Source organism: Anser cygnoides, chromosome 1, assembly GCF_040182565.1.
Source record: "Anser cygnoides isolate HZ-2024a breed goose chromosome 1, Taihu_goose_T2T_genome, whole genome shotgun sequence".
Lineage (NCBI taxonomy): Eukaryota > Metazoa > Chordata > Aves > Anseriformes > Anatidae > Anser > Anser cygnoides.
Genome location: NC_089873.1, coordinates 43445433 through 43472421, shown reverse-complemented (window position 1 = coordinate 43472421; position 26989 = coordinate 43445433). Strand labels below are relative to the sequence as shown.

The following is a 26989-nucleotide window of genomic DNA, read 5'->3' as shown; positions in this document are numbered from 1 at the left end:
ATCACTAAAAACTGCACTTTTCAATAAGTACTAAGTCTAGCATCCTGAAAAAGAAATTAGGCAATTTAACATCCTACTACATCACAACACTTTGCTCAACATAAAAGAGAAACGGAGAATAAGGGCTGGAAAGGAAAATGTTCTTCAAGAAATTCTGAAAGGTGTGCACTGGTTGAAATTCAGGCTGAAATCCAATGGATAGTCAGAATTCTTAAAATAAGCATTCATTGACAATTTCTGATCAACTTGATCTACAAACATTGTTAGAAAATCACTTTGTTAATTCTAGTTCTTTTTACATTGCTATGAAGAGGATTTAAATAACATTGAAATTTGATACACAAAATAGAGCACAACTTAAAATATACAAAGCATTATTAAATTATTTATAAAAATAAAATATTAACAGTTCTATGTGTCCTCACTGACCAAAACAATGAATTCTTGATTTTCCAAAGTGAAAAGGTTTTCCTTCACCCATTACATCCTGCCTTGGGCCTAACTTTTTTACAAAGTTGGAATTGTTCTGAAAAGCAAGCCTCCAAAAATTTTTAGGTCCCAAAATGCAAATTTAAAACTATATTCTACGGCTTGAGTCTATTTCTAATTTAAAAGGTTTATAGCACTTACATTACATTCTGGTAACCTCCCAGACAGAAGGTCCTCTACTTTAACCAAGACATCTTTCACTACAATTCCACTTCTTGCATGTTTCACACTAATCTTGAAACTAGTTATCTTTCCATTTGGTTGCCGAGGGAGAAACCAGATCAGATTTACAGCTGAATAATTTAAGGCTTCAACTGTGAGATTCACTACTTTACCTGGAGCTTGAAAACAAAACAAACAAAAGCAGTGAGACATAGTTTTCTTCTCAGGAAATACATATTTCAGAAACAAATCTACCATGATCTAAAATGAATTTCATTATCATTTAGTACTACAGTATCCAAGGAACCCATTATATTTCAAAGATTTCTGCTTTCCTGTTTTCATTAATTTTAACTTCTAAATAATCATTTGAGCTAAACAATTGAAAGGTCTGCTTGAATATGCTTTTCACTCAACTATCCACTCTACTATCATCTATTAAACTCCACTTCAAAGCACTAGAAAAAAATAGCCATTTTTATTCGTAATGCCATTTCTAGGTTCTTTGCCCTAGAGCAAAGAAATACCAATCGTTCACAAACATACTTAAAGTAGGTGATATGCAACCAAGTCTTTTTCCTTCTAGTTTAAGTGACAAATATAATTATAGTAATTAGTTTGGTAAACTTAAAAATATTCTTTGCATAAGTAAATCATCTACCATGTCAGAAGTAGCAAACAAGTTTATTCTAACTGAAAAAAAATCAAAGTATAAATATTGACCTCTTTTTCTCATTTTAAGAGCATATGACAGTATTGTGTGTTCTATTTTACTTTACCTGCATGATCTTTTCAGCTGGATACAGATTTTTGGTAGCTTTAAAAAGTTCAATTTAATTTGAGTATTCATTATTACTGCAAAAATTGTGTTCTTTGTATCAATGACAGTTTCCAGGACCTCGTTTCGGAACTGTTTTATTAAGCACAGCACAAAGGAATGGGATGTGGCATCTAAACAAGATTTTTACATGCTATCTGAGCTTTCCTTTGAATTAAAGCACTGCAGGTGACTTAGCCCTGTTTAGATAGCATGGGCAGTAACAGTTCCTGTGACAGCCACCCTTACTACTGTGAAGAAAAGGGTAAAAATATATACATATACAAATGTTCACAATTACAGATCTTCCACTGCTTAACTGAGACAAATCCTCCATGCCTTGTGTTTTGCTCTTGCTTAGGCCCTGTTGAATTAGGGCCTTATTTATAGTGTTCTTTTATAGATCTTGTTTTTTACTCCCCTGGACTACAGCTTTTTTATTTAAGAAGTTTTATCTTCTGGTTAATTTTACTATTTTAAACTGTATATGTTTATTTTGATTAAGATGTTGGGGTTTCTTTAACCATCACAGGGAGAATTTAAAAAAAAAAAAAAAGTAGTATCAGTGACACATAACTTTCACCTACAATTTTAACAGACCATCCAACTACATTAAAAATAAGCATTTTTACTTCTAATAAAAATGTGAGCAGAAAGCATCAAAGAGTTAAAAGCTAATGTTTTCATATGGAAAAATGCTAGTGTTGTCCTCTGTCAAATGAGTAAATGGAGCCCACTAAAATTTGGTTTTCTACAACCATCGAATTACAAAGAGTAGTGAAGAAAAATTATTTGCATAGTTCCACCAGGCAAATTCGCTACCCCTTCTCGTATTTGGTTTCATAACTCATTGTGAAATCTCTTGCAGAGTAGTAATTTAGCCATTAACTGAGGTTTGACACTATGCTGTTTGCCCTGCTACAGAACCAACTGTGAGTCTTAAACACAGAGGGACAGTCACCAATATGGCAGCACAAATTCTATATTTCACTGAGACTTGTTCATCCCAACATAACTGGCCTGGAGGCCAGACCTCTTTGGCCAAGGTTCTGCTGTTCCTGGAGTGCTCCAAAGAGCAAGACCACAAATACTAAATTAATTATGGAAATTTAGACTAAAACTGTATCTCTTTTTATTCTTCCAAAGCATCAAATCAAATTTTCATTTCAGTTATGCCTTTTCCTATTTTTTTCCTTCAGAGTTAATAAGTATAAACTTAGTAGAATATATTCTGTGCTGGGCTTCTTAGAAAAGGTACTTGATTCCAGCACTAACCAAATAACAGCTTGACACAAGGAGTCAATGTAAGTACTCCCAGTCTCCTAGTACCGCTGCAGGCAACAGCTGATGGATCTGCTTCAGCGATCATTCTGCTCTCCTGTGATCCTGCTTTCAGGGAGCAGCCTACCTAGAAACTTGCATAGGGAAGAAAAAAAAAAAAAAAGAAAGAAACAGGCTTTGCATATGAGAAACCCTCATATGTGCACACCCTAAATGCTGTTACTAGAAAATAGGACAAAATGCACCTTTTCTAGAGAGTGAGAAAATACAGAAAGAATTGTGATTTTCTTCAAAATGTATCAAAATTTGTTCAAGTATAAAACATGGAATGTCAGGGATATTTTATTTGAACAAATTACAGCAGCTCTATTTAATGAACAAGTCTATTAAAATTACCACTTTCTGCAGTCTGAAAAAGAAAAGGATCACTAAATACTCCAAGACCAGCACTGTTCTCAGCAGCAACCTAAAGAAAAAAAATAAGAAAAAAGAATTCTAAGTAGAGAACCTATAGGATGTATAGTGTCAGGGACGAAACATACAAAAGTTTGCATAGTAAAGATGTTAGCTATACACACTGATTAGCTTTGAAAATGAAAGTGTACCATTAGCTTTTAGAGACCACTGCCACACAGTGACATTATAGCAAAAAGTGGAAATTTTTAAAAAGGACAAATTTTATTATGTGAATAACACAAGTACTCTCCAAAGTTCAAGTAGCAGTAATTCACATTTTAAAGGAATATTAATGTTCATGCTTTGAAGCATAATGTTGCCAGTAATTATCTGAAGTTTAGGAAACATCTCACTTGACTGTACGTTTTCACAAAATGATCAATAAGGTGTTCAAAATTATCTGTAACCCTCAAACATTTAACAAATCATCACTTTTATCTGCTATTTCTCTACAAATGATTCTTCTTCAGATATAAAGAAACAAAAGTAAGACTGCACTGTCACAAACAGGTTGGAATGTTCAAAGCTTATAAGAAGTTAACTACACTCAGTTGTACTGCCATAGTATTTACCAGAAGGAATTTAACAAGGCCAAACAGGTACCCTAAAACAATAAGGAATTTTCACCTAAGTGAAAATCAAGAGGTACTTTTAATTGACACAACCAACCCTCTCTCCACCTCCCCCACCGAAAATAAAAAATAATAAAAAAAAGTAATTACTCAAGACAAGGAAAACATAATGGTTCTTTCTGGCTACATCTTTGAGGTAGAAAAATGTTTCTACATGAATGGTTATTGACTCTGAGGTTGCTAGCAGGTCAGCCAGTCAGGAAGCCCACCAAAGCAGCAGATAATGCAACGGTCCTCAGCTTGCCAACAGACTTTTACTTATGCATGACTAAAGGCATGTGGTTCCTGCTAGGCAGATGTTGTTGGGTCACAACTCACTTTCATGAGTCAAATTCTGCTTTAAGATCAATGTTTAAAGCATGAGCAATTAGAAGAAAAGCCTCCCATATATAGCAATAATTTGCCTTCGTTTGATAAGTGTATGATTTAAAATGTACATTTTTTTCTAGGAAAAAAAATCATACACAGCAAAGAAGTGAATTTGCAAAACCTTTCATAGTGAATCCCACATGCGTGCTACTGAGGTACTCAGAATTGAAAACTGAACTCTTAATAGCCTTATTTATCTGGATGAATTAATTTGCTTACAATCTAAATGATATATATATATTTAATAGTAGCTGAATTTTTAAATTTCTTTTCATTTTTTTAGATGATCAGAGGCAGGAGATCAAAGAATAAATATTCCTGCAGCTGTGGATATAGGGGCTTTTATCAACATGGTCATCACTACTAGATTCACAGTGAGCCTGAGAACCTTTCTACCATAGCAAGCCATCATTAGATATCTACTTTCTTACACATGCACACCACCTTTACAAAGGATCACTGGCATCACAAAAGCATGTTAAAACATGTTACTTCATTTCATCCTTGACACTAAAAAGAAGCACCTATCCAAGGTTCTTATTAAAGAGGAAATCAGGTGAAGAACTGCATGGCAAATATTGCCATGAGAATAGTAGTTCATTTCTGTCCATCTGAAGTCATTTGTTCTTGAAGAATTCAGAGTTGGATCAGGAGTCCCTATTCTCAATGCAAACAAATTCCACATAAAGAACTCATGAAAACACATGTACTGATTTTCACAGAAGATATTCCACGTGAATATCTAGGAATAAAATCTATGGAAAGGAAATGGAAAAGTATGACATTTTCTTTATTTCAGGACATGACACTAGGTAAAACACTTGAGCTTAAGGAAAGCAGACTAAGGTGTTTACAGGCCACATATAAATACATACTCAGGCAAGAAAACTCCTTCTTATTTCCTTAATTCTAAAATCAAAGAAAGAATTACACACCAATATGCTTTTCTGGATCTGGTTGAGGTGTTTTGGAAATCTATGCATAACATCCAAAGTGCATCAGTGGTTTGAAAGATCTCAATTAAAATGAAGGACTTAGACATTTTTGAAAATTCAAACCTTTCCTCTTTACCACATAATGCTGTATGTTAATAATACATTAACAGAATTAACTGTTTTAGAACAATTTTGGCTGGAAATTATTTAAAGTGTATTTAAGAAACACTACAATAAACAAATACCTGACTAATATATTTTGTTATATGGCAAAAGTAATTAGCAATGCACTTCAGAAAACACTGTATGCACCTAGCATAGCCTAACACAATGTAAAACTAGGCATAATTCAATAATAATAAAAGCCATTTATAAAGCTTTTACCGTAATTTCGTAAGTTGTTCCAGGGTTAAGATTGGTAAGAAGAACTTCCAGACTATCTGGTTTTGTTGTGACCTGTGTATATGCTGTTTGCATCCACGGGCAGACCTCTTTATATTTAACAGTATAGGAGAGAATTCTCCCATTTGGACGCAGTGGTGTATTCCATGACAGCAGAATTCCAGCAGAGCCCACTCTTTCACCTGCAAGAAATATGGGGGGCCCAGGATCTAAAATAAAATAAAACAAAATAAATAATATGTAGAAAACAGTAATTAATTAAGTTTCCAGACAATAAAGACACCTTTAAGTTACTATAGAGAAAATAAATAATTTGCTAGAATAAATAAGATAAAATACCAAAGACTAATGTATGATTTAAAAATAAGCTTTTTTTTCAAGCTAGGGTACTGTTACAGAAATGATTAAATGAATTTTGGAACGCCAAGAACATTCTTTTGTAAGAATGCAAAAAATGTAGTGCTCAATATCTCAATGGAAAAAGTAGAGTTTAATGTCAATTTAATATTTCAGACATTCTAGAAAGTTTCATTTCAGATTTTAAATTAAAAAATTAAGAAAAATGCATTCTCTTACAATACATGTCTAATATGGCTACATTTTTCTGACACATCTCAGAAGTCTACTACTATATGTATAAATTGAACTATGGATATTACTATGTGACGCTAACAAATTTTTCAAAAGCTTACAAAAGTTTTTCTCCCTTGTGTTTTTTTTTTTTTGTTGTTGTTGTTGCCTTTTCTTTCTTTCTCTCTCTCTTTCTTTCTAAACAACCAAGCTAATGGATGAATACAATTACTACTTGCATCCAGAGTTTCTCCTAAAATACCTGTTAGGGAAACTTTCATGCTCCCATAGAACACCTTCAATTCAGTACCTTGTTTTACAGTTAAGATCAAAAATTCTGATGATTATTCAAAAATTATTATAATTTCTCATAAACTACTGTGTATATAGAAAATACAAAAAAAAACAAAAAAAAAACATAGTTAACAAAAAAGCAATAAAATGTAACCAGTCATTATTAACTCACTTGTCACGTTTGTTGTCACTGTTCTACTGGCTGGAGAACTGTACAGTGAAGAAGAAACTGCTGAAACAGTAACATTGTATGTTGTTCCAGGTAGAGTATTAGAAAAGTCAGCCTAAAATATAACATGGATTCAAGTCTTTTAGAAAGAAAGAAAACCCAACAACAACAAAACAACAACACAACCCCAAAATTTTAAGCATTGCATTACTGAAAGTGAGCTGTTAATAAGCTTTTAGAAATACAGCAGCATTTGCAACAGCAAAAACAGCAATTCATATTTGTTAGCTACAGCACAGCATTTCGCTAACTTATTTAACTAACCTCCATAAGATTTGTATAACATTCAATATTAAAGAACAACAAAATTAACTATTAATTTTATCACAGAATCACCTATCAGTGTATCTATAGAGGTGCTTCTGCGTCACACTATTTATCTAAGTATACATGAAACATTTTAAAATCACTTCTTGAGAGAATAAACACAAAGCTAATCTGAAAAACTTCCAGGTTTCTGATTGTTAAGCTAATCCATCTTTCAAGATAAATATACTTTAAAAACTTATAAGCAATCATTTATACAAAATACCTGTATCTTTGCAGTTCCAATATAAAACAAAACCAAACCAACCAGAATGGCCATAATTTCTGTTAATATTATTATATTTTCCAGGCAGAAGAAAGAAAAATTGCTCCTATTTCTTTTCGATGCCTCAGCAGCAAAATGTTGCCTGCATTAATGATTTAAGCACAGATCTTCCTGGCAAGTACACAATTAATGAGCCTGTATTACTCAATAGCTCTGCCCTTCCTTTGTTAAACTATTCATGAACCCTTGGGTGACTGTCTGTATCTTTATAGCAGCCAAAAAAAAAAAAAAAAAGGTGCAGGGGTGGAGGGGAAGAAATTCGCTAACTGCTGTTAGGGTACCAAACTCTGGATGCTGAAATTTGCTTTCACCAATTTTTCATTAATACTTTCACATTCATAATTGCATTAAATAGCTAAGGAAGCAACTTGCATCCCTCATCAGCACAGTACATAAGGAAAAGCTGGCCATGCAAGTCCTGTAATAAAAGCACATACTTGATACTCCCTAACTCCAAGATCTAGGATAACAACAGATCCATGATCAGGAATAAGATCCACATGAAATCTGTCCACATGTCCGTATGGTAGTCTCCAATACAATGAAAAAGAATATGATGAAACATTGAAGAACTTTAGTCCTTCTGGCTTTGCAGGTTCTGAAAGAGAATGATGAAACAGAGTAAACCCTCTACAAATGTATCAGTAGTTACACCTAAATATCAAAGCATCCAAGAACAGTTTATTGGGTGCATGAAGGACAACTGCTAACTAGTCCAGATACAGAAGCATTTTACAGTACCGCTGCTATAATACTTCTGAGACTTGGTTGATAATCTCCAAACTATGCTGTGTAGGTATCATGGAGAGCAAGCTCAGGTATCTCTGGCTAGTGTTTGGTTAACAAGGAATCTCTGCAGTCTTGATGTTTCTGCTGTACTAAAACTTTAAGGTAGCACTGCTGCTATCATAACTAGTGTTACTGTTGAAATTCAAGCTATAGACAGTGTTTGTTCTGTTGCTTGTTACAGGGTAGTTAACTCTTTTTTTTTTTATACTTTTCATATATTTGGAATCCCAGTAATCCCAGGAAGTATAAAGAGTTAAGTCTACTAAATATGGTTGTTTTACTCCTTTTATTAAGGCCAAGTTTTTACATGCTCCTGCAACACCATCTCACTTTCTTCTTTTTTCTGCCCATACACGCACCTTTAAATGTGTATCATCGATTCAAGGCATAGCAAATAATCAGATACAGATTCTTCGATAGCTCATTAAAGCATTATATATCTTTAATATTGTATAATTAATCTAGCTGCACAATGCAAAGCCATGTGCATGTCTCCTCTCTGCTTTGTAAAGTACAGATAGCTAAGCATAGCTGCCAGAGCAAGCCCAGTCATAGATTGTCACATTTCAGATCCACTACCCTTGCACTCAGCCCTCTGACTCTCTCACTAACATGTTTCTTCAGAATTCAAACCAAGTCTTCTAGTACTGTTTATATATTAATATCATTAGCATCATAGAATCATAGAATATCCTGAGCTGGAAGGGACCCATAAGGATCATCAAGTCCAACTCCTGGCACCGCACAGGTCTGCCCAAAAGTTTAGACCATGTGATTAAGTGCACAGTCCAATCTCTTCTTAAATTCAGACAGGGTTGGTGCAGTGACTACTTCACTGGGGAGCCTGTTACAGTGTGCAACAACCCTTTCAGTGAAGAACCTCTTCCTGATGTCTAGCCTAAAATTCCCCTGCCTCAGCTTAACACCGTTCCCGCAGGTCCTATCACTGGTGATAACGGAGAACAGGTTACCTATAAGGTCACCTCCGTGATAACAGAGAATAGGTCATTCTTTTCAGTCTAAATATCATATACTTCTATCCTGAAAGAGCTCCACATATTTTTATTTACTGTAAATCTGTTGAGATTATATATACTTCATGAACTTTTTTCACTGAATTTTCAGCTCCAGCTTTGCCATCAAGTGTTCTGAAATATTCATCTATCCAAATATTACTATTAAATTTTATATTCAATCTATATCTGTCACATGTATATGATTTTTACTTTTTTTTAATACTAACAGAACAACAACAACAAAAAATCTATATGGAGGAGTGCAAGTGTAACTGAGAACATAACTACTTCCTTCTATGAAACTTACTTAGATTTTAAGTCCTACTGTTGTCATCAGCACTACTATTACCACTGATGTTATTATGCTTGTACAGGTGTTTTATACAAACTCATGATTATTCCCTCAGTATACAGTTAACACAGTACTTAAATTCATCTCTTTACTTCAGTTGAATTACTTCTGACCCAGCAATAGTGGACAGCCTAGAAACATCCTCACGGAAAGAGGAACTTAGTGCCTTGAAGCCAGCGCTATTCCTACCATTATCTTGTGACTGAGAATTACCATTTCCACTGATGCTGAAAAGAAGTTTCAGTTCTCCCCTCTTAAAGATTTAACCATATCAGGAAATGCATACATGCATGTGGTTCACTTGAGCCTCACTGTGCCTGCTCTTCTACAGTATTCTTCTCCATTCCATGCACACACGCACACACTTCTTACTAGTAGTGTCCAGTATAGTTGAATAAAGTATATAGCCAGTTTATTTGTGTAAAGCATGGTTAGAACAATTTCCTGTAGATTTCACCTACAGAACTAGTTGAGGTTGAGTAGATAACATCAGTAACCATGGAGTTCAGAATACATGTTAATTTTTCCAAAAATTAATCATTATAAACCAGCAGGCTCAGCATCAAATTTCATTCCGTTGAGATGGAATCTCAACACATTTAAGACAAAACACAATTAGGCCAACCAAACTGACTTTAATCTTCCCTCCATTAGAAAAAAAAATATTAATTGTGATTAAAGTATTATAGCATTGAGGTCTTAGTTCAAACTTTAAAAAACATGTTAGATTCTTCTTCCCTCAGTACATTACTTTATAGTAAATGTATTTCCACCTCTATGTCACTGTATTTTAAACACTCTATTTGACCTATTTCTTCAGTCCCCTTTATTATGGCAGAAGCAACAAGTTTGTCAAGCACTGATCCCATACGCAGGCATACAAACATCATGACATTTGGACAAAGTAGTCAGTCAATGAGAACTTCCAACACTACTCAGGCCTCTCTAATACCGCCATGTAATTGCCAAAAGAAAAAAAAATATAAAACATAGCATAAGAAAGTAGTAAAAGAAACCTGTTGAGGTAGTTCTGGAGCATCTTTCTGTCTTTTAAATTCCATCTGCATTTCACATTATTACATTACATTAAACTGTAGACACACAGGTCAAGATTGAGTTTTTATCCTAGTGCTTTAATCACAATTTTGGTAAGAAACAGTCCTTGAATGGAACTGTTTACAATCTAAAGCCTTAACTCTACAAACATTTGTAAACCTACTTTACTTAACTTCCAGTGAAAAAACTACTGAAATCAGATGAGGTAGAGCTCAACTTGTGCATAACTCTTCACAGGATGAAGACCTGTGAAATAATTAAGATACTAAAAATGGTCAAAAGACATGCATCACAGACAAAGTGTATTGTTTCTGGTAGTGCATCACTTGACACATGTTGCATAGGTTATAAATAATGTATGTCCATGACCACAGTAACATACTACATGCAGCCTCCCTTGAAATTCCCATGTTATTGAACAAAGTGATATACACAAAGCTAAAAGTGCACTGGTATTGACAGCTATCATTCACCAGCAAGGAGAAAAAGAAACCATACAGACCTGTTACAATTTCAATGAAAGCAGAAGCCCCTTCAATATTGCCTTGTAGTCTTCGCAGAGTGAAATTATAAATGCCACCAGCAGTCAGATTTGTAACACTGAAGTTAGACACTGCTCCTGGAATCCTAAATTTGCTTATAAAGGTGCTGTTTGATAAAGATGCTTTATAAGAAGTGAAGTTAGTCTTGGTTGGATTCCACATTAAAGTTGCTGATGAAGTATTTACCATTTTTAATGCCAGACCGCAGATCCCAGCTGGTTCTACAGTAAATTCATTCAGATAATTAGAGAAAATTTTAACGTATAAAAGTAGTGATTTTATTCAATTAAATGTTTTCTAACATGCTTCACAGAAAAGAAGATTTTTAAAAATTGTTCATCGGTTCACTTAGGGACGGAGTAAGTTGCATAGAAACAGTGATCAACAATTTTTTCCTTGTTAATTATTTGTTTTGGTTATATTAAGACTTCTAAAATAGCAGATATTTATTTACAAATAGCATCTCTATTACTATGTGAAGTATAGCTACTGTTTAAAAATAAACGTTTGCAGCCCTTCTTAAAATAAAAGAACCTTCCATGATTATATTTCCAGAAGCTTTCTTTAAATCTAAAATACTAATTAACATAAACCCATTAAGGGATGGATTATTAAGCATGAAAAAATCCTAAAGGCTTGCCATTACAATGATGAGAATACTTTCTGTATGCTCTATCCATATATTGGACTCACTGACAGCAGTTTTGAAAATACTTGCAAAAGACAAAGGGAGCACCTTCAGGGCCAAGATGATGATTATTCTGCTGCATTTTGCATTAATGAGAATGCACAAACTAGTTTTGTTTGTTTTTTTCTGTGATTCACTGATCTTTGAATAACTAACTGCAGAGCCTCCTTGACAGTTAAGGAGTTCTAGTTCCAACAAGCCACAGAAAACCCATCAAAGGGAGGAGGACTATAACATGCATGTGTATAAAACTGGGGGTTGATTTATATTTTGATTACATTTAGCTATTCTATCTCCTTTGGCAGGTCAAAAACAAATATAAATCCATTTCTACAGATTTCTGACACATACAAACTCTCCTTTTTTATGCAGTATCATAGGAGAGTTGGAAAACATTTGCTCACAGATAGAAAACGAGTGCAAGATTCAGGGTTAATACTCTGGACCTCGTTATGCAATCTGATGCACAATTTCTCTTCTCACTTTTTTATGTCTTCTGTGCTCTTGTACTGGAGCAATCCTGAAATCCACTATAGGGTTGCAAGAATTTACCAGATGCAGAAACAATCATAAACAAAATGCAAAGTATTTTTTAAAGTACTGGATGAAATTCTGGCAGTATTTATTCCTGATGAAGCTGTAAGAATTTTGAGTCCACTTCTTTTCTTCAAATGGGTATCTACAGCTATGTCTAGACTTTAAATTCAACCCACTGCATTACAGACAAGGTTCCTCCTTAAGCAACTATCACAAGAGGAGGAGAATTTCTCCCCCTTAGTTAGACTTCATTTTGAACTCTGACACTTTTGAGTCACTTACATATGATGATTTAAATGCCTCTGCACCCACATTTATCATTATTCAAAAAGAGACAAGTTAAGTGGTGTCCTTACTTGTGATGACACTTCTCTCCACAGCCACAGAGGAATCCAAGCCTTTAATTGTCCTTAACTGAAACAAGTATTCCATCCCAGGGGCCAGATTTTTCACTACAGCTCTGCTATCATAAACAGTTGTGGTAAGCAACTTTTCATTATTCTTCAGACAATAGGAAACCTATGGAAAAAGAGTAATTTTTATATCCAACATAATTAAGTATAATATATGTTATTATACTTGAATATATGTATACACTTGTATTATTATATAAACAACTATTATTTATTACATAATTATAAGTAAAAACTATATAATCATAAGTAATTTCTTATACGTCATTTATTATTTCACTTCATAAAATTAATATTTAGTGATTCCAACTATGTGTTTATATAAAAATATTTACAATATCCCCAAATACTTTAAAGACAAAAAAAAAATCAGAAATATGACTTAAATTTTATGTTATGTACCACAACACTGACCCACTACTTACTCAAGATTCCTTAAGAATTATGACCTAAAGCAGTGACCTTAATCTTTAAAACTGGTGAGGAAGGTGAAGTTAAGTCAAGGCTTACATGGCTTTGCTCTTGGAGGGAGGATAATAAAGTGTACTCTGACTGCTCAGTCATACAGCTGTACTAATAGGCTGTGCAATTAACTACAAGATAGAATAAGAACAGTCACTGGGTAAAAGAGCAGCCCACGGATTAATCAACAGGATGGGATAAATAGTTTTCTATACTGAAATTTAGAAAGACACCTCAGAAATCTTAGTACCTTTCTGGCAAAAAAAGTAAAAAAATAAGCAAACAAAAAATAAAAATCTGTGCATTGGTTAGAGCTGAGATTCTGAAAAGAGCCCCAAAGAATCAGTCACTCAACTCTGTTCACTGGGATACCTTGAAAACTCACTGCTTTGAACCACTGAAGAGAATAAAAGTGTTGCAAGTGTGTTCACTGCTTTCACATTTGCACTAATGGAAAGCAAGGTGCACACTGTGTCTGTCCCGCAGAGGAGGGATCTGGACAAACATCTCCAGCACTCATACATGCAGCCATGGCAGACAGCACTGAGAGATCAAGAAGACCTGCAACCGCTTACACCAGTGTGCACTGTCTTGTCACCAAGAGCAGAGAGACATGGTAGTGATCTGAAAATACTTTGGTTCAGCTGCTGTTGATTTGGGGAGGAATGATGCAGTTCCCCTTGGTATCTACATGTCGTACCAGCACAGCACCTGTTAATGCATACTAAGTCTTGGAGACTGACATCAACTCATTAGAATTATGACACTGCAAAATGCTAGAAGCAAAGCTATAAATTAAAGATTTACATCTAGCATAAACAAGTTAGGAAAGTACCTTTTGTGTACCCTTCACTCCACAAACTACAATATATTGCTTAGAAGGTTGGTGAGCTGGGATAATAAATTTTAAATGACTAGTAAAATGATCCCTTTTATGCAGGTGCACCTTACTAAGCAACCAGCCTACTGAAACCTTCCTCATTAAAGATTTATAGACAACCTCATTTATTCAGATAAAGCACTGTGCAATGTGGCTTCTTGCTCCAGAGATACCAATACCAAACAATAATACTGTGCCATAAAGATCAATATTACAGATGACAATTACTTTCCACAGGATGGTAAAAATAACCTGACCACATACAAAAGTATATCTGAACTGGTTCACAACACTAACAAGAGAATTAAATTAAATTTTGAAATTTGTAAAAGTACTCCAGGCTACATTAGCAAATGGTGCTGTGGCAGATTAACTAGCTAGTCTTACTCACTCAGATCAATGCAGCAGTACACTAATGAAGAGAGAAGAAACACTAAGAAACTATACTAAGAATACTCAGATTTCAAATTTTAGGTAAGGATATAATAGGAGTCGGGGGGGGGGGGAATTAGATACTGTAATATTGGGGTATAAACGATGTAAGACCATTACAACAAAGTACTTTGTCACATGGTAGTACTACAAAATAAAGAATATCCTAGTCAGTGAGTTAAGGGTACAGGGCTACACCTTGAATTCTTTATTGATTCAAATGAAACATTTAAATAACAGTAGAAGAGTTCACTATTGAAGAGGTTTTTTTGACCTTATGACCGTGTTCAAACAGTGACTGCAAATGCCAAAGGATATGCAAGACAGGCTGCAAAAGACAGGATACAAAAGAGACTGGTTGAATGGCTCAGTGAAACACGATCCACAAACTAAGTGTGTAGATGTCATAGTGGATTGTTTCTGACCAGAGGACTGGAAGAACAGAAACTACTCTAGATTTTGTGCTAAGCATTGCAAAGGATATGGTTCAAAATACAAATGATGAACAGCACTGTAATACTAACCCTGAAATATTAGCACTTATCTTCTCTGATAGAATAAAAAATGTCTAGCACATTTAAATAGAAAAGGGGAAATACTTAGTCAAGGAAATTTAAAGAAAATCATGATGAGCAGTTAAGTCTGCAAATGTTCGTCACAGTATGAAAAACATTAAAATGCTACATTAAAGGTTCATATATATAATAACACACAAACAGCTTGCAGAGGGCATATAGAAATAACCAAGGTATATGAACAGTATAGAGGATTACTTCAAGAAAAGTCATCCTTGAAAAACAGAAATCATGCTCAAACAAGAAAAATAATAACTACTAACTTGTCTAATTCATGCAAGCTAACCTAAGAAGCACAGGGAAGGGCAAGGCAGAGCAGAAACACAGGTCAGCAGGCCAAAAGAGTCAGAGGAGCAAATTAAAAATGGCATTAGAATTAATGAAAACAGTAATTTAGAAATTAAGCTTAGAATTGAATTAGATGATCTTTAATTAAATTGGATGATCTTTAAGGTCCCATCTAACCCAAACCATTCTATGATTGTATGATTCTATGGGGCTGTTACTAGCTGACGAAAATGCAAAGGAAGCACTCAGTAAAGACAAGCCCATATAAGAAATTGTAACTGGATTTTTTAGATGGTCAATGATTTTCCCACACCAGAATCATTATCAAGTATAAGTCTAAGTCAAATTCTGCTGTCAATAATTGAAATGTCCACTGAAGAGGTTTTTTAAAAAGTTTGACAGTATTCATTAGAGAAGTAATTGCCAAGGAAAGGCATAGAAAGAAAAACCGGAAAACACCATTATACTTTTGATAACACCATTCTGCATCCACATCCTAAGTGAAAGTCCAGTCTCAAGAAAGCTATCAAAGACAAAGAAAAATATTACATGAACTGTAGAATGATATCCACGTAAGAATGGTGCACAAAAGACAATTGAGAAATTAAAGCCTATAAAATAATGAAAGGGATGGATATGGTGAATATAGAAGTCCTAGCTATTTCTTAAACCACACAAAGGAAAAGAATACCCACATTAAAATAAAAAGTGTACAGTTTCAAATAGGGCATAATGAAATTGTGTAGTATGAACAATTAATTTCAGGAAAGGTAGTCACTGTTTTTCTCATGTATGTTCAGATTTAACCTGTAACTCAGGAAATCACTAAATTACTTAGTGCTTAAGGCTGGGAAGGCCCGGGAGGTATTAAATATTGGCAATTTTGTCTTGTAAATTGTTACATTAAGAAAAAAATGAAAATGTTTTACTCTGGAACTTTCAAAACAACACATTTAGATCCTTGTATATAAAACAAAATTTTTATTTTGCAGTTTAATTTGTATTACAAATTCACAAAGCTAAGAAAATAAGTTATTGCATTACAATTGCACTTAACCTTCAATTTATAATTTTCTTCACTTTTGCACATTAGTTGAAAAATCATTTTGAAAGCTTTTAAAAGCTTAATTTTATAATCTTTTACAAAACTGTTATGCAATATGAAATATGTATTTAGCTGACCTTCTCTAGAAACGGTATTCGCCCACGTAGTTTCATGGTTTATAAAGACAAATAATTATTGTTGGGTTTGCAGTACCTGCAGTATAATAACTTCATTGAGAAATTAAAAAAGACGTAAAGGATTGCATTGTTCCCATTCTTATCTCACCTGAAACATATCAAATCCTCCTCTTGGCAGTTTCCAAGACAAATAGACTGTATTTTCTTCTTGCCCAAACACCTGTAAATCTGATGGTGGATCAGGATCTGAGGTAAAGATAAGAGTAGATGCAATATTTAGTATCAAGATATTCTATACTAATTTGAAGGAAATTAACATCTACAGAAGACTCTGCCGTAATTCATTATTTTATAGTTCAATGCAGTTACAATTTCATTTTCTACTTAAGAAAAATCTGAAAAATTCAATTCACATCTACGTATTAGCAACAGAATCCAAAATAAAAGCAATGTTTGTAATTTTTTATAGAAAAGGTGTATCATCCTAATAATATACTGTTTCATCTATTGGCATATTCCCACTGAACACAAAGGAAACTTATTTGTGTTTAAAAAGTTTTTATTTATTTATAATTTTCAAGGATGTTTAGCTTGAAAAGAAAGATGTTACTCCATGCATTGATTTGATTGATTTGAATAAAACCTTGCATTGATTTAATAAGAAATAGCTTTTCTTAGACAGTACATTAAAATGCAACAACCCTACATATCTGATATCACTAAAAGTTATCAATAAACTGTGAACGTACAGGTGCTAATCTTGAGGATGGTGGGGCGGCTTCTTTTTAGTCCATTGGTTGTCACAATACTGATTAAGAAATCAGTGCCTGGCTGAAGATTCTCAAATTTGTACATTCTACAAACATCAAAAAGAAAAGATATTGTGTTCTTTAGGATTTTTAAATACATGTGTCTTCATAAGTTTAAGTCGTTATAGCATTATGAATATTATTTACACATAATGTGTGGATATACATGCATATACTGTCAGTCAACAAATTATTTTAGTGTGATACAACTATCTTAGCATGATAAAATCTTCATTAGGACACATCACTCCATGATAGCAAGTTCAAGTACCAGAAATTCTTAAAAGATTAAATTAAGCATCTCGAATGACACACAGGTTCTACAGGCATTCACTCCAATGCAATATTTCATTTCTTCTTCTTTGTACACAGGTATCATATGAGAAGTCATTTGTTAAAAAATGCAATTCTTAAAATGGTCTTTTTTCACATGGGTATAGTAATGTATATCAACTGAAACATCAGACATAAATCCCATGTAAATAACTCTGCAGACTACTTATTTTAGATATACAGTGCAACATCTATTTTCAGTTCATGTTAGTTATTTTTTATATAGTTGAATATTAAAATGTTATCCTCATACCTTATACCAGAAGGTAACATTTTCTCTTTGTTGAAGATCTTGCTGTTTATTGAAAGAACATATCCATCAAATTTATTTTGGGCTGGTGGCCACGTAACAGTTATTGATTCAGAGTCTCTGCTATAGTTCAGATATTTAACTGCATTTGGTACTGTGTAACAATAAAACAAAACATTTTTTTAAATACATTTTAGATATATTACTCTATGGCAGGACTTATTTCAACAGACTATGATGAAAACTCCAAAAAAATTATGTCATGTCCTTGTTTATCTAAAGTGCACACAGAATAATACAACTGCAGTAATGTGCATAGGGACTTTCAATACCACTAGATCCAAAGCCAAACTGATTGTTTCACTGTAATGCTGCTTAGTGTAGTTTGAACATCACTGATGTGAAGTTCCTCAAAACCCAACGATTTCTCAGAAAAAGAAATGTCAGCATAAGGGCTAGTATACTGAGCCAAGACCTAAGTATCTTGTATTCAGTGGTGGCCAAAAGCAGATGTCTACAGAAAAGCAAGTCTTGCACATAATGATAATCATCTTCAATAACTTCCCAAGCTACCATCTCCTACTGTGCATCTGAAGGATTTTCTGAGGCAAACCACAATCGTAACACACAATGTCCTCTGGCCAAGAGTTCTCCAACTTATCTACAAATTTAATAAACAACCATTTCCTTTTGCTTGGTTTCTATTTGCTCTCTTCCATTTCACTTCAAGTCCTTAGTTCTGGTAAAGGAAATGTCCATGAATTAGTCCTTACTCTCTCCATAATTACCCTTCCATGACTTACCCTCTCACAAATGATTTTACAGACAACTACCATTGTTCCTACATCAGTTTTAGCCAGTGGTTTCTTGAAAGCAAAACATTACATATCTTTGATCACACTTGTGCCCTCCTATGAACCTTTCTTGATCTACCGTACTATACTTCTTCAGGTTAGAGACCAACTAGAGGAAAATCTATCATGTGGGATCCAAAAGCCAGAGAGATGTGAGGCTGCTGCTGCCCCATGTCCCCACGTCCAACCAAGTTGAAGGTGTACTCCCACAAGGCACACACATACAGGGCACACATGCACCACGTATACATTTTCGACCAGCTGCACTGATCACAGAGACTCAGAGCACTCACACGGACAGCACTAATGGCCTCATCCTGCTCTCCCGCTGACTGGGAATGGATGTCCATTAGTGAGAATACTTACATACAGACGTACAAGGTGCGTGCCTCCCGCAGCTGGGCTCAAACACTCAGTCTGCCCAGTAGCTGCTCCTGGAGCCCAATCTCCCCAGCTGCTGGCACCAGGACACACAAGCTCCCAAGGTCACAGCCCCACTCTTAGCTGGACCATCACACCCACTCACACCCACACAGCTGGACAGGATTTTCCAGGTCCCAGGTGCCGACTGCCTATGCTCACACAGATGCTCTCGCAGCTGGAGCTGGCCCTGAGAGACCCACTCACCACCTTGCTCCCAGGCCACTTCGCCTACTCCCCACCTCGTCCAGCGTGATCCTCAACAGCAGCCACACACTCACTCGCTTGCCCACCCTCACAATACTCGCTGGCACCACAGACCAGTGGTGTGACCCCAGCTGCAGCACTCGCACCCTGGTACACACAACATGCACCCAGAAAGAGTTAGAAACAGCATAGCCAGCCAAGCTACTGACCAGCAAATCATTTCCATAGGACTGGTTGTTTTTACCCCCTTAACCCTCTAATTTCTACATTTGCTCCTCCCCTTTGGTTCCTCCCCTAAACATTCCATATTAAGTCCTGTGCATTCCTGAGCTGCTTTTCCCCCGCACCCCATCACATGTCCTACACCCCTAGGCAGCAACCTCCCGTAGTCCAAAATCTGATCTAGATAGCTGCTCTCCTTGACTTGATGGGCTGCATGCCTGGGCAAATGGGGCTCTGGTTCTCCTTGGACAGCCCTGGGAAGGGCCTCGACAGGGTTTTTGTTCCTTGGAAATCCTTAATTTGGGTTTCTACCTGGCAGTGTGCTTCTCTGGGCTTGTGCTTGGGCTTTGATGGGCTGGTGGCTCCTGGGTGGGCCTAGAGTAGCCTGGCAGGGTATTATTTGATCTCCCCCTCCTGCCATTTTCTTTCTCTCAGCTCTGCTGTGGTTGTGCAGACAAGCTTTTAGCACGTCCTAACAGGACGAGAACTGCACAGTGTGTTGAGAAGGCAAGAGTACTCGGATTTCAACAAAACAGCACAGTGATGTTTTCTGTTTTGTTTTATAAGCTCTCCTATCAGCTCCTCATCACCTTGAATGCGTTTTAGTCTGCTGCTGTGCTAATGCTAATTTTTTCATGGAACTACCCATCCTATACTCAAGATAGATATGCAACTGAAGGAAGACTCTAGCAGCTAGAAGAATGACAATGGTACTTATTATTAACATCGGAGAACTAAAACAGAATTGTGCCGCTGAGAAGAGTACGTCCTAACCTAAAGTAAAAATAAATGTAGAAAGCCCCATATTTAGTCCTGATGTAAGGGGGGGCCAATGAGAGAATATCAGAAAACTAATTCGGTTCTGAACACGTAACTGTGTTCAAACTCAGCAGTAAAGTAAAAAATCAAATATTAAACAGAAATCTATGGAAAAAGACTGCTTTTTGTAATGCTGGTAGACAGACTGTCTGGAAGTACCACTTGTACACCTGGAGCATCCACGTGATTGAGTCATTATGTTAACATCAGAAGTTCATCATCCGCTACAACCATATTCAAATGCATTTACTTTCAAAGGACACAGTCAAAGAATAAGTAACAATGAAGGAGAATAAGGAAGAAATTATGAAAATTATTTATTTACTTTTCTGTACTTGAAACAAAAATAAAATTCCAGGAACTGTAAAAGAAAATAGATATACGTAGACGAAAACAATGCTAAATATAACGACACAGGTCTCACCTGTTTCTATTTCCTTTGTGACAAAAATGCTGTCTCTAAAACCTTCCTTTTCTGTTCGAATTGTAAAATTGTACAGCTTACCAGGAATAAGGTCGGAAAATGTTGCTGTTTCTTGCCTGACCTTCTGGACCTACAAAGCCAAATAAAGCTTTCACAGAACTGCTTGCAAAATTTGCTTTTATTATGTTAATTACACCTCCACCTATTTTAGTGGGAGACATAGCTTTTAATTTAACCTCTGATTACTTTATGTAAGACTTTTAAAAATATAACTATGTTGTCTATGCACAAGTGGTCATTTAAAAAACATACCCTGAAAGCACTTGCACAGTTTGTACATGTGACTTCATATCGCTGAAAATCTCCATCAGCACGGTCCCAAGCAATTTCTATTGAAGTGTCTGTAACATTACCTTCTCGTACATTGAGTGGAGCTGCCAGACCTACAGGAAAAAAATAAAATCCATTCCTGTTCAATCCAACACTTTATGTGTTTCCTATGGCGACATAAAAGTGAAGACAATCAGTAACAGATTCAAACAAGTAGAGGGCAAAATGTGATCTCAGACATGCAAACACAGAGACGTTCCAAAACAGAAAAATGGAGAAAGAGCAAGGAGATAATATTGACACTACTCAGAGAGAATTGCTTTCTTGCTTATCTTAAAATCACATGGGGCTGAACACGCCGATACTCCTAGGCAGGAAAATCCTTCAGAATGAAGTTAATCCCTCCAATACTACTGCAATAATGCTCACAGTTGACCTAAATTTTGCCAGAAAGATCAGCAAAACTGGGTAGACCAGGCAAAGCAAATACTCTTTATCCCTAATTAGTATACCTTTGTATAATATATTACAGATCACACTACAGAGGAGCTTCTAAATTTATCTGCATTTCTTTCACCCCATCCCAGATGATTCTGGCTGAAATGTACAAAATTTACACATTTTCTAAGAGAAACTCAGATTTTTTCTTTCTTCCAAGTTTTTGGGGGCACAGGAGGGACAGATCAAAACTGTTTTCTAAGGAAAGGTTATGCTAAGTTTAGGGATTGCTCTCACACAAGCAATCAAAAACCAATCTTTATTAAAACTATATTTTAAGAAAAATAATCTTTCAAGGTTTTCACTATTTGGTAAATAATTTTTCTTTTTTCCCCTCATTCTCTTCTTTCTTCTTTGCTTCTTTTATCCTATATCAGTGGTTCCTTTTATAATACTTCCACTCTGAATAGAAAAGGATTGCAGAGGAAAATGGTAAAACAGGAAAAAAAAAAGTCCTGGAATTACAATTATCATAAAAAATAGAAAAGTCAAAATGCAGAATTTCAGTAGCTATTTTAAACAATTTTTAAGTCCTTATTAAAATTTCTTTTTTTTTGAAAGACTTTGATAGAAGAAGTCACCTTTCCACAATAGTTTTTAATGTTTTTGTTTGATGTTGAATTTATTATCTTGAAACTTGGGTAGTTCAGGTCTATTCTTACTTGCTTAATAATGCAGTGGGAGGAATGAGCTTATTAATTTCAAGAGACAGAAGCAACTCCATTGATGCTGATTGCCTTGGCTAAAAGAAATGGTCAAACCAGGTCTTGTTTCCCCACAACAATCTAATACAGACTGAATTCCTGAAATACTTGCTATACATTTTATAGACTTGATATAAAAAACAGAGTTTAGAAAGTTTAGTAATGATAAGGGATAGTTAAAGTTTTGTTTAGAAAACAGCTAGTGTTATTATAATTATTAATCTCTTACACAAATATATCAGGGTGATTTTTAAATAATCTGTCTTTTCTAACTGTACTGACATAAAAATATAGAATAGAAATCAGAATTTAATATTGTGCAATTTTATAGGAATCAACTTAAAATACTCACATGTTTTTACACCAGTTACATGGTAAAAGGAGCTCAACATTTTTCCGCTTTTTGTGGAGACACAGAAATCATATTCTGTTCCTGGAGTAAGGTTTTCAATTGTTATTTTACCATCACGTTTCAAAATGAAAGTTGCATTAGGCCCTCCATTAGTTGTAACATATATGCCATCAAATACTCCAATATCAGGCATGCGAACAAATAATACCACAGCATTGGTATAAAGCACATAAGGAACTACAATTTGAACTGGCTTGGGCTCTAAAAGAAGAAAATAAAATTGCAACATGTTAAAATCAGCTGAAGATAATGAAAAGGACACAACAAATCAGAATCAACTGCCCTGAAACTATGCTTGCATGGTGCAAGTGAACAGATATCATAATAAAACATGTCATTGCTCAGAAACAATAAACAACCTGATTTTTTTAGGTGTTTATTACTAGAATCCTGAAACTCTTGGGAAGTGATTTAGCATCAAAGCAAGTTAGGCTTCCAAAGGTGAATTACCTTTTCAAACACAACTGCACCAAGAAAGAAAGTTAGTAAGGATAGCTGAAACAATACACAGAAACATATATGTGGACATGGAATTAAGCATGGAGAATGAGATATGTTTGATGGACGCAATATTGACCTGCTCATTTTTCTTCCCTTACAGCTATGAAAAATCCCATTTGTACTTTTCTGTCATCTGTGTCCTGAATGAGGTATTAAATCTAATGCTATATCTTTCACATATGCAAAAAAAATTTTATACTACTCCAAAAGCATTTCAATATCTTGGTGAACTAAGGCTAACACAAAACACCTTTCAATAAATAATTTAGAGCTTTTACCCTTGAGGTACTACTACTTCTAACTCTAAATCTTTTAACAGCACCTTCTCACCTGTAGTAGGGTAATTCTCTCATATTTCACAGAACACCTAATACTTCTCCACCATAATAATAATAATAATAATAATAATAATAATAATAATAATAATAATAATAATAATAATAATAATAATAATAATAATGTTTCAACCATTCTGCTATTTCAAATGAATGATTCAATTAATTTCTTCTGTCAGGGGAAAGAGGATTTCCTGCTCTGGTCCTCATCACAGTTAAACAACATTCAATACTATCAATATGTTTCCCAAGGCTTTGAAAGTTAACGGCATCTGCTCTGCCTTTAAGAGTTAGGATTGGATGAACGTATTTCATATTCTAGTTTTGATCCTTGGCTATTAAGCAAGTCATCTTGATATGCCAAATCTGTTAGACAATAGTAATGATGATGGATTGTTAAACAAAATCTGTTAGACAATAGACTATAGTCTGTAGTTTCCAGTGTTTAATGATGTCTTACTTAAAGTGCATTGAATGGTCTTCGGTTCACTCATATTTCCATTATTCACACTTGCCACTGCTATTTCATAAGACATTCCAGGTATTAGATGATCAATCTTAAATTCTTCTGTATTGTTTACTAAAAACTTCATAGTTTCACCGATGTCTGCACTAGGTTTCACCTGAATGTAGGATCCCTGATCCTCTTGCAACAGCTTCCAGTGAAGAATTACACTCTCTTCTTGTACATCCTCAGGGTAAATAAAAACAGCTATAGGTGGACTGACAGCTTAATCAAAGAAAAAGAATTTCAGTGTAAAACCACAGATCAAACATACCATCACTTTACAAACCCTTCCCAACAATGTCTTTTGGTACATTTTTTCTTCTAAATATCTTATGATTTTAAATTTACTAATCCATTTAATTATTCCTTACAGTAGTTTGTAGACAACTACCTCTTACAGACACTTTTCCTCATGAAATAGTGCTTTATTTTACAACTATATTCCACTCCATTGAATATATACAGATAAAAAAGATGATGCAACTGGAGTCACAGTATCAATAATTAGGAAAAAAAAAAAAACAAAACTTATCTGCCTTCGCCTACATAATTTGAGATATCATAGTAATGTCTCTACTTTGCTAAAATTAAACGTATGAACCATAAAGCAGTATTTATCAAATATGATGTCATCGCTTTAGCACACAGAGGTGTGCTATAAGCAAACAAATAAATAAGAGAATAGGTACATTTATTTTTTTGAAAGGTTCTGAATGTTAAAATCAGTAAACAGAAAATATAAAATACAATTGCCCTGATTTTCCCCCAGTACATACCAACAAACTACTCCTTGCAAATGATCTTAAAAATACTTTTATGCCTTGTATTTTCAATTTTAACTGCCTACTGGAAAAAAAAAAAAAAGATACATCACCTGTTGTGATTAATATAGGCTTTTCGTGGCAGCTTAGAGTTCCCTTCTCTGCTACGTTCTGTAAATATATCTGATATTGATGATAAGGTTTTACATTTCCTATAACTATTGAAGCCTTGCTTTTTTCAACTGGTAACTGTTCCCAGACATTGGTTTCAGTATCCAAAATGTTAATAAGGTAATAATGAAAATAAGCACTGGATGAACGCTGTGGAGGCTTCCACTTTAAATGTATTTCTGCAGATGAAACATATGTAGTCTCTAACTTCTGGGAGTGCAATGGCCCTGTTGAATAAGATTAGAAATAGAAAACGGGGTAAAAGCTTCTGTTGTCTTTTATCAAAAACAAAAGATTTATTTTGTTAAATAAAGCCTGAAAAGCTAACACTACACACTAACTGACATAAATACAAAATAGTATTAAAGCAAAACAAACAAAGAAGCCTTGACAATATAACTAATATTTATATGCAGAGGAATACTCTGTGTAATTTAGGTTTTCTGAATTGCCCTGCTCTTTATGCAGAACTCATTCTCCTCAGTTAGGCCCTTTCCCTTATATTTAGACCAGAAATATTATCTCAGACAAATGGTATATATTACCTAAGTTGGTTAAAACCCAATCCTAATGAATTAAATGGCAAAATCTACAGAATTTCAGAAAGTGTTGAATGCACACACTTTTTATCAGTCCTCCTCATCATATGTCTCCTATATCTCTTCCAACAGTTCAGTCACTAGTCTAAAAAGCAATAAACTGATCTCTTTTTTCTTGCCTGGACAATCATGTTCTGTAGATAGTATTTTTGCAGCTGTAAAGCTGATCTCTGAGGTAAAACATATACTTGCTTTTGATAGGAGAAAGCAGGAATATCTTTACGCCATTGTAGAGGCAACTGGCATTACAACACCTAATAAATAGAAAACAAGCCACCTGACTAGGGGCCAGAGAGGCAGGTAGGCAGAGAAGATGGGGGGACTTTCAAGTAGCCCAGAGGGTGAAGAAGCAAAATATGTCAAAATGTACTGGCTACATTTTGAAGGAACAGCTCCTTTCCCCTAAAGAAAACCCTGCATTTTGTTCTGACCTTAAGACAAAGGACTTCTGTCTCATATTTGGATTGTCTTTACAAAATTGGCAAAAATTTTAGGGCAGTACGTTTTCTTTAACTTCTGCAAATCAGAACATCTTCCCAGTACCACAGAAAAGGAAGCTGAAGAAACTCTGCACCTAAAATTAATTCTCAGGCATCAGATCAAAACTTGTAAATCCCTTAGTTAACAGCTTCCATCTTACTGATTTAAAAAAAAAAAAAAGTATTTTCTTCCTCACATACATTTAGGGTTAACTGGTTATACACCTGTTGATAAGCAATTTTATTTGCAGTTATGTGTGTGTATATATAGGTATATAAGCAATACAAATATTAAGTATATAAAATACAAGATACATCGCTAAATAATTACATATAAATTTATAGTTAGCACTGTTCAAATCAAAGTACAAAATTATTAGATAGACTCGAAAGCTAACCAAGTTGTAAAATAGATAGCTCTTCCATAGTGTCAGTCTTTGGCAGATTAAGAACCTTTAGCATTATATTTGTGTCCATGAAGTAATTTTTTCCTTGAAGACATCTCTATTTGTTCACCTTTGGATTCAAAGGTATTTTTCATCTTTACCCACAGGCCCATTTCATTTGACTTCATCCAAACGACAGCTAGCTAGATTTTACTAGAACACAAGTTGATTGCTTCATAAATTTTTTCTTATGCCATACAGCATCACGCAGTGGGTCAAAACACAATGTATTTTTAAGCCATAAACTTTGTCCTAAACTTTACTGCAGATATAAGAGGATACCTCTATTTCGACAAAAACTTTTACTTTAGATTGGAAAGTCTGCTACTCTGTTTCATCAGCATGGCTAAAAAGCATCTTACTTCTACTCTGACATCTAGCTTTATCTTTATACATCAGTAGGAATTCTGTGACTAAAATCAAAGTAACAATGAGTTTTTATAATGTACTTCACAGAAGTTGAATTT

At 34.7% G+C, this 26989-nt stretch overlaps 1 protein-coding gene across 3 annotated transcripts in view; it reads right to left on the bottom strand.

Annotated features, from left to right (window-relative positions):
* PTPRQ (protein tyrosine phosphatase receptor type Q) overlaps positions 1 to 26989 on the bottom strand; it is a 137807-nt gene that overhangs the window by 100114 nt on the left and 10704 nt on the right. For all 3 annotated transcript variants that reach the window (XM_066993533.1, XM_066993539.1, XM_066993540.1), the window contains exons 8-22: positions 24941 to 25225; positions 24019 to 24288; positions 22663 to 22923; positions 21091 to 21221; positions 20779 to 20908; positions 17836 to 17986; positions 17190 to 17296; positions 16589 to 16686; positions 12565 to 12727; positions 10944 to 11204; positions 7666 to 7826; positions 6580 to 6691; positions 5526 to 5752; positions 3146 to 3215; positions 631 to 830 (exon numbers count right to left, since the gene is read on the bottom strand). In XM_066993533.1, the coding sequence (XP_066849634.1) occupies positions 631 to 830; positions 3146 to 3215; positions 5526 to 5752; positions 6580 to 6691; positions 7666 to 7826; positions 10944 to 11204; positions 12565 to 12727; positions 16589 to 16686; positions 17190 to 17296; positions 17836 to 17986; positions 20779 to 20908; positions 21091 to 21221; positions 22663 to 22923; positions 24019 to 24288; positions 24941 to 25225 (2627 nt within the window). The remainder of the gene's footprint in view (positions 1 to 630; positions 831 to 3145; positions 3216 to 5525; positions 5753 to 6579; positions 6692 to 7665; positions 7827 to 10943; positions 11205 to 12564; positions 12728 to 16588; positions 16687 to 17189; positions 17297 to 17835; positions 17987 to 20778; positions 20909 to 21090; positions 21222 to 22662; positions 22924 to 24018; positions 24289 to 24940; positions 25226 to 26989) is intronic.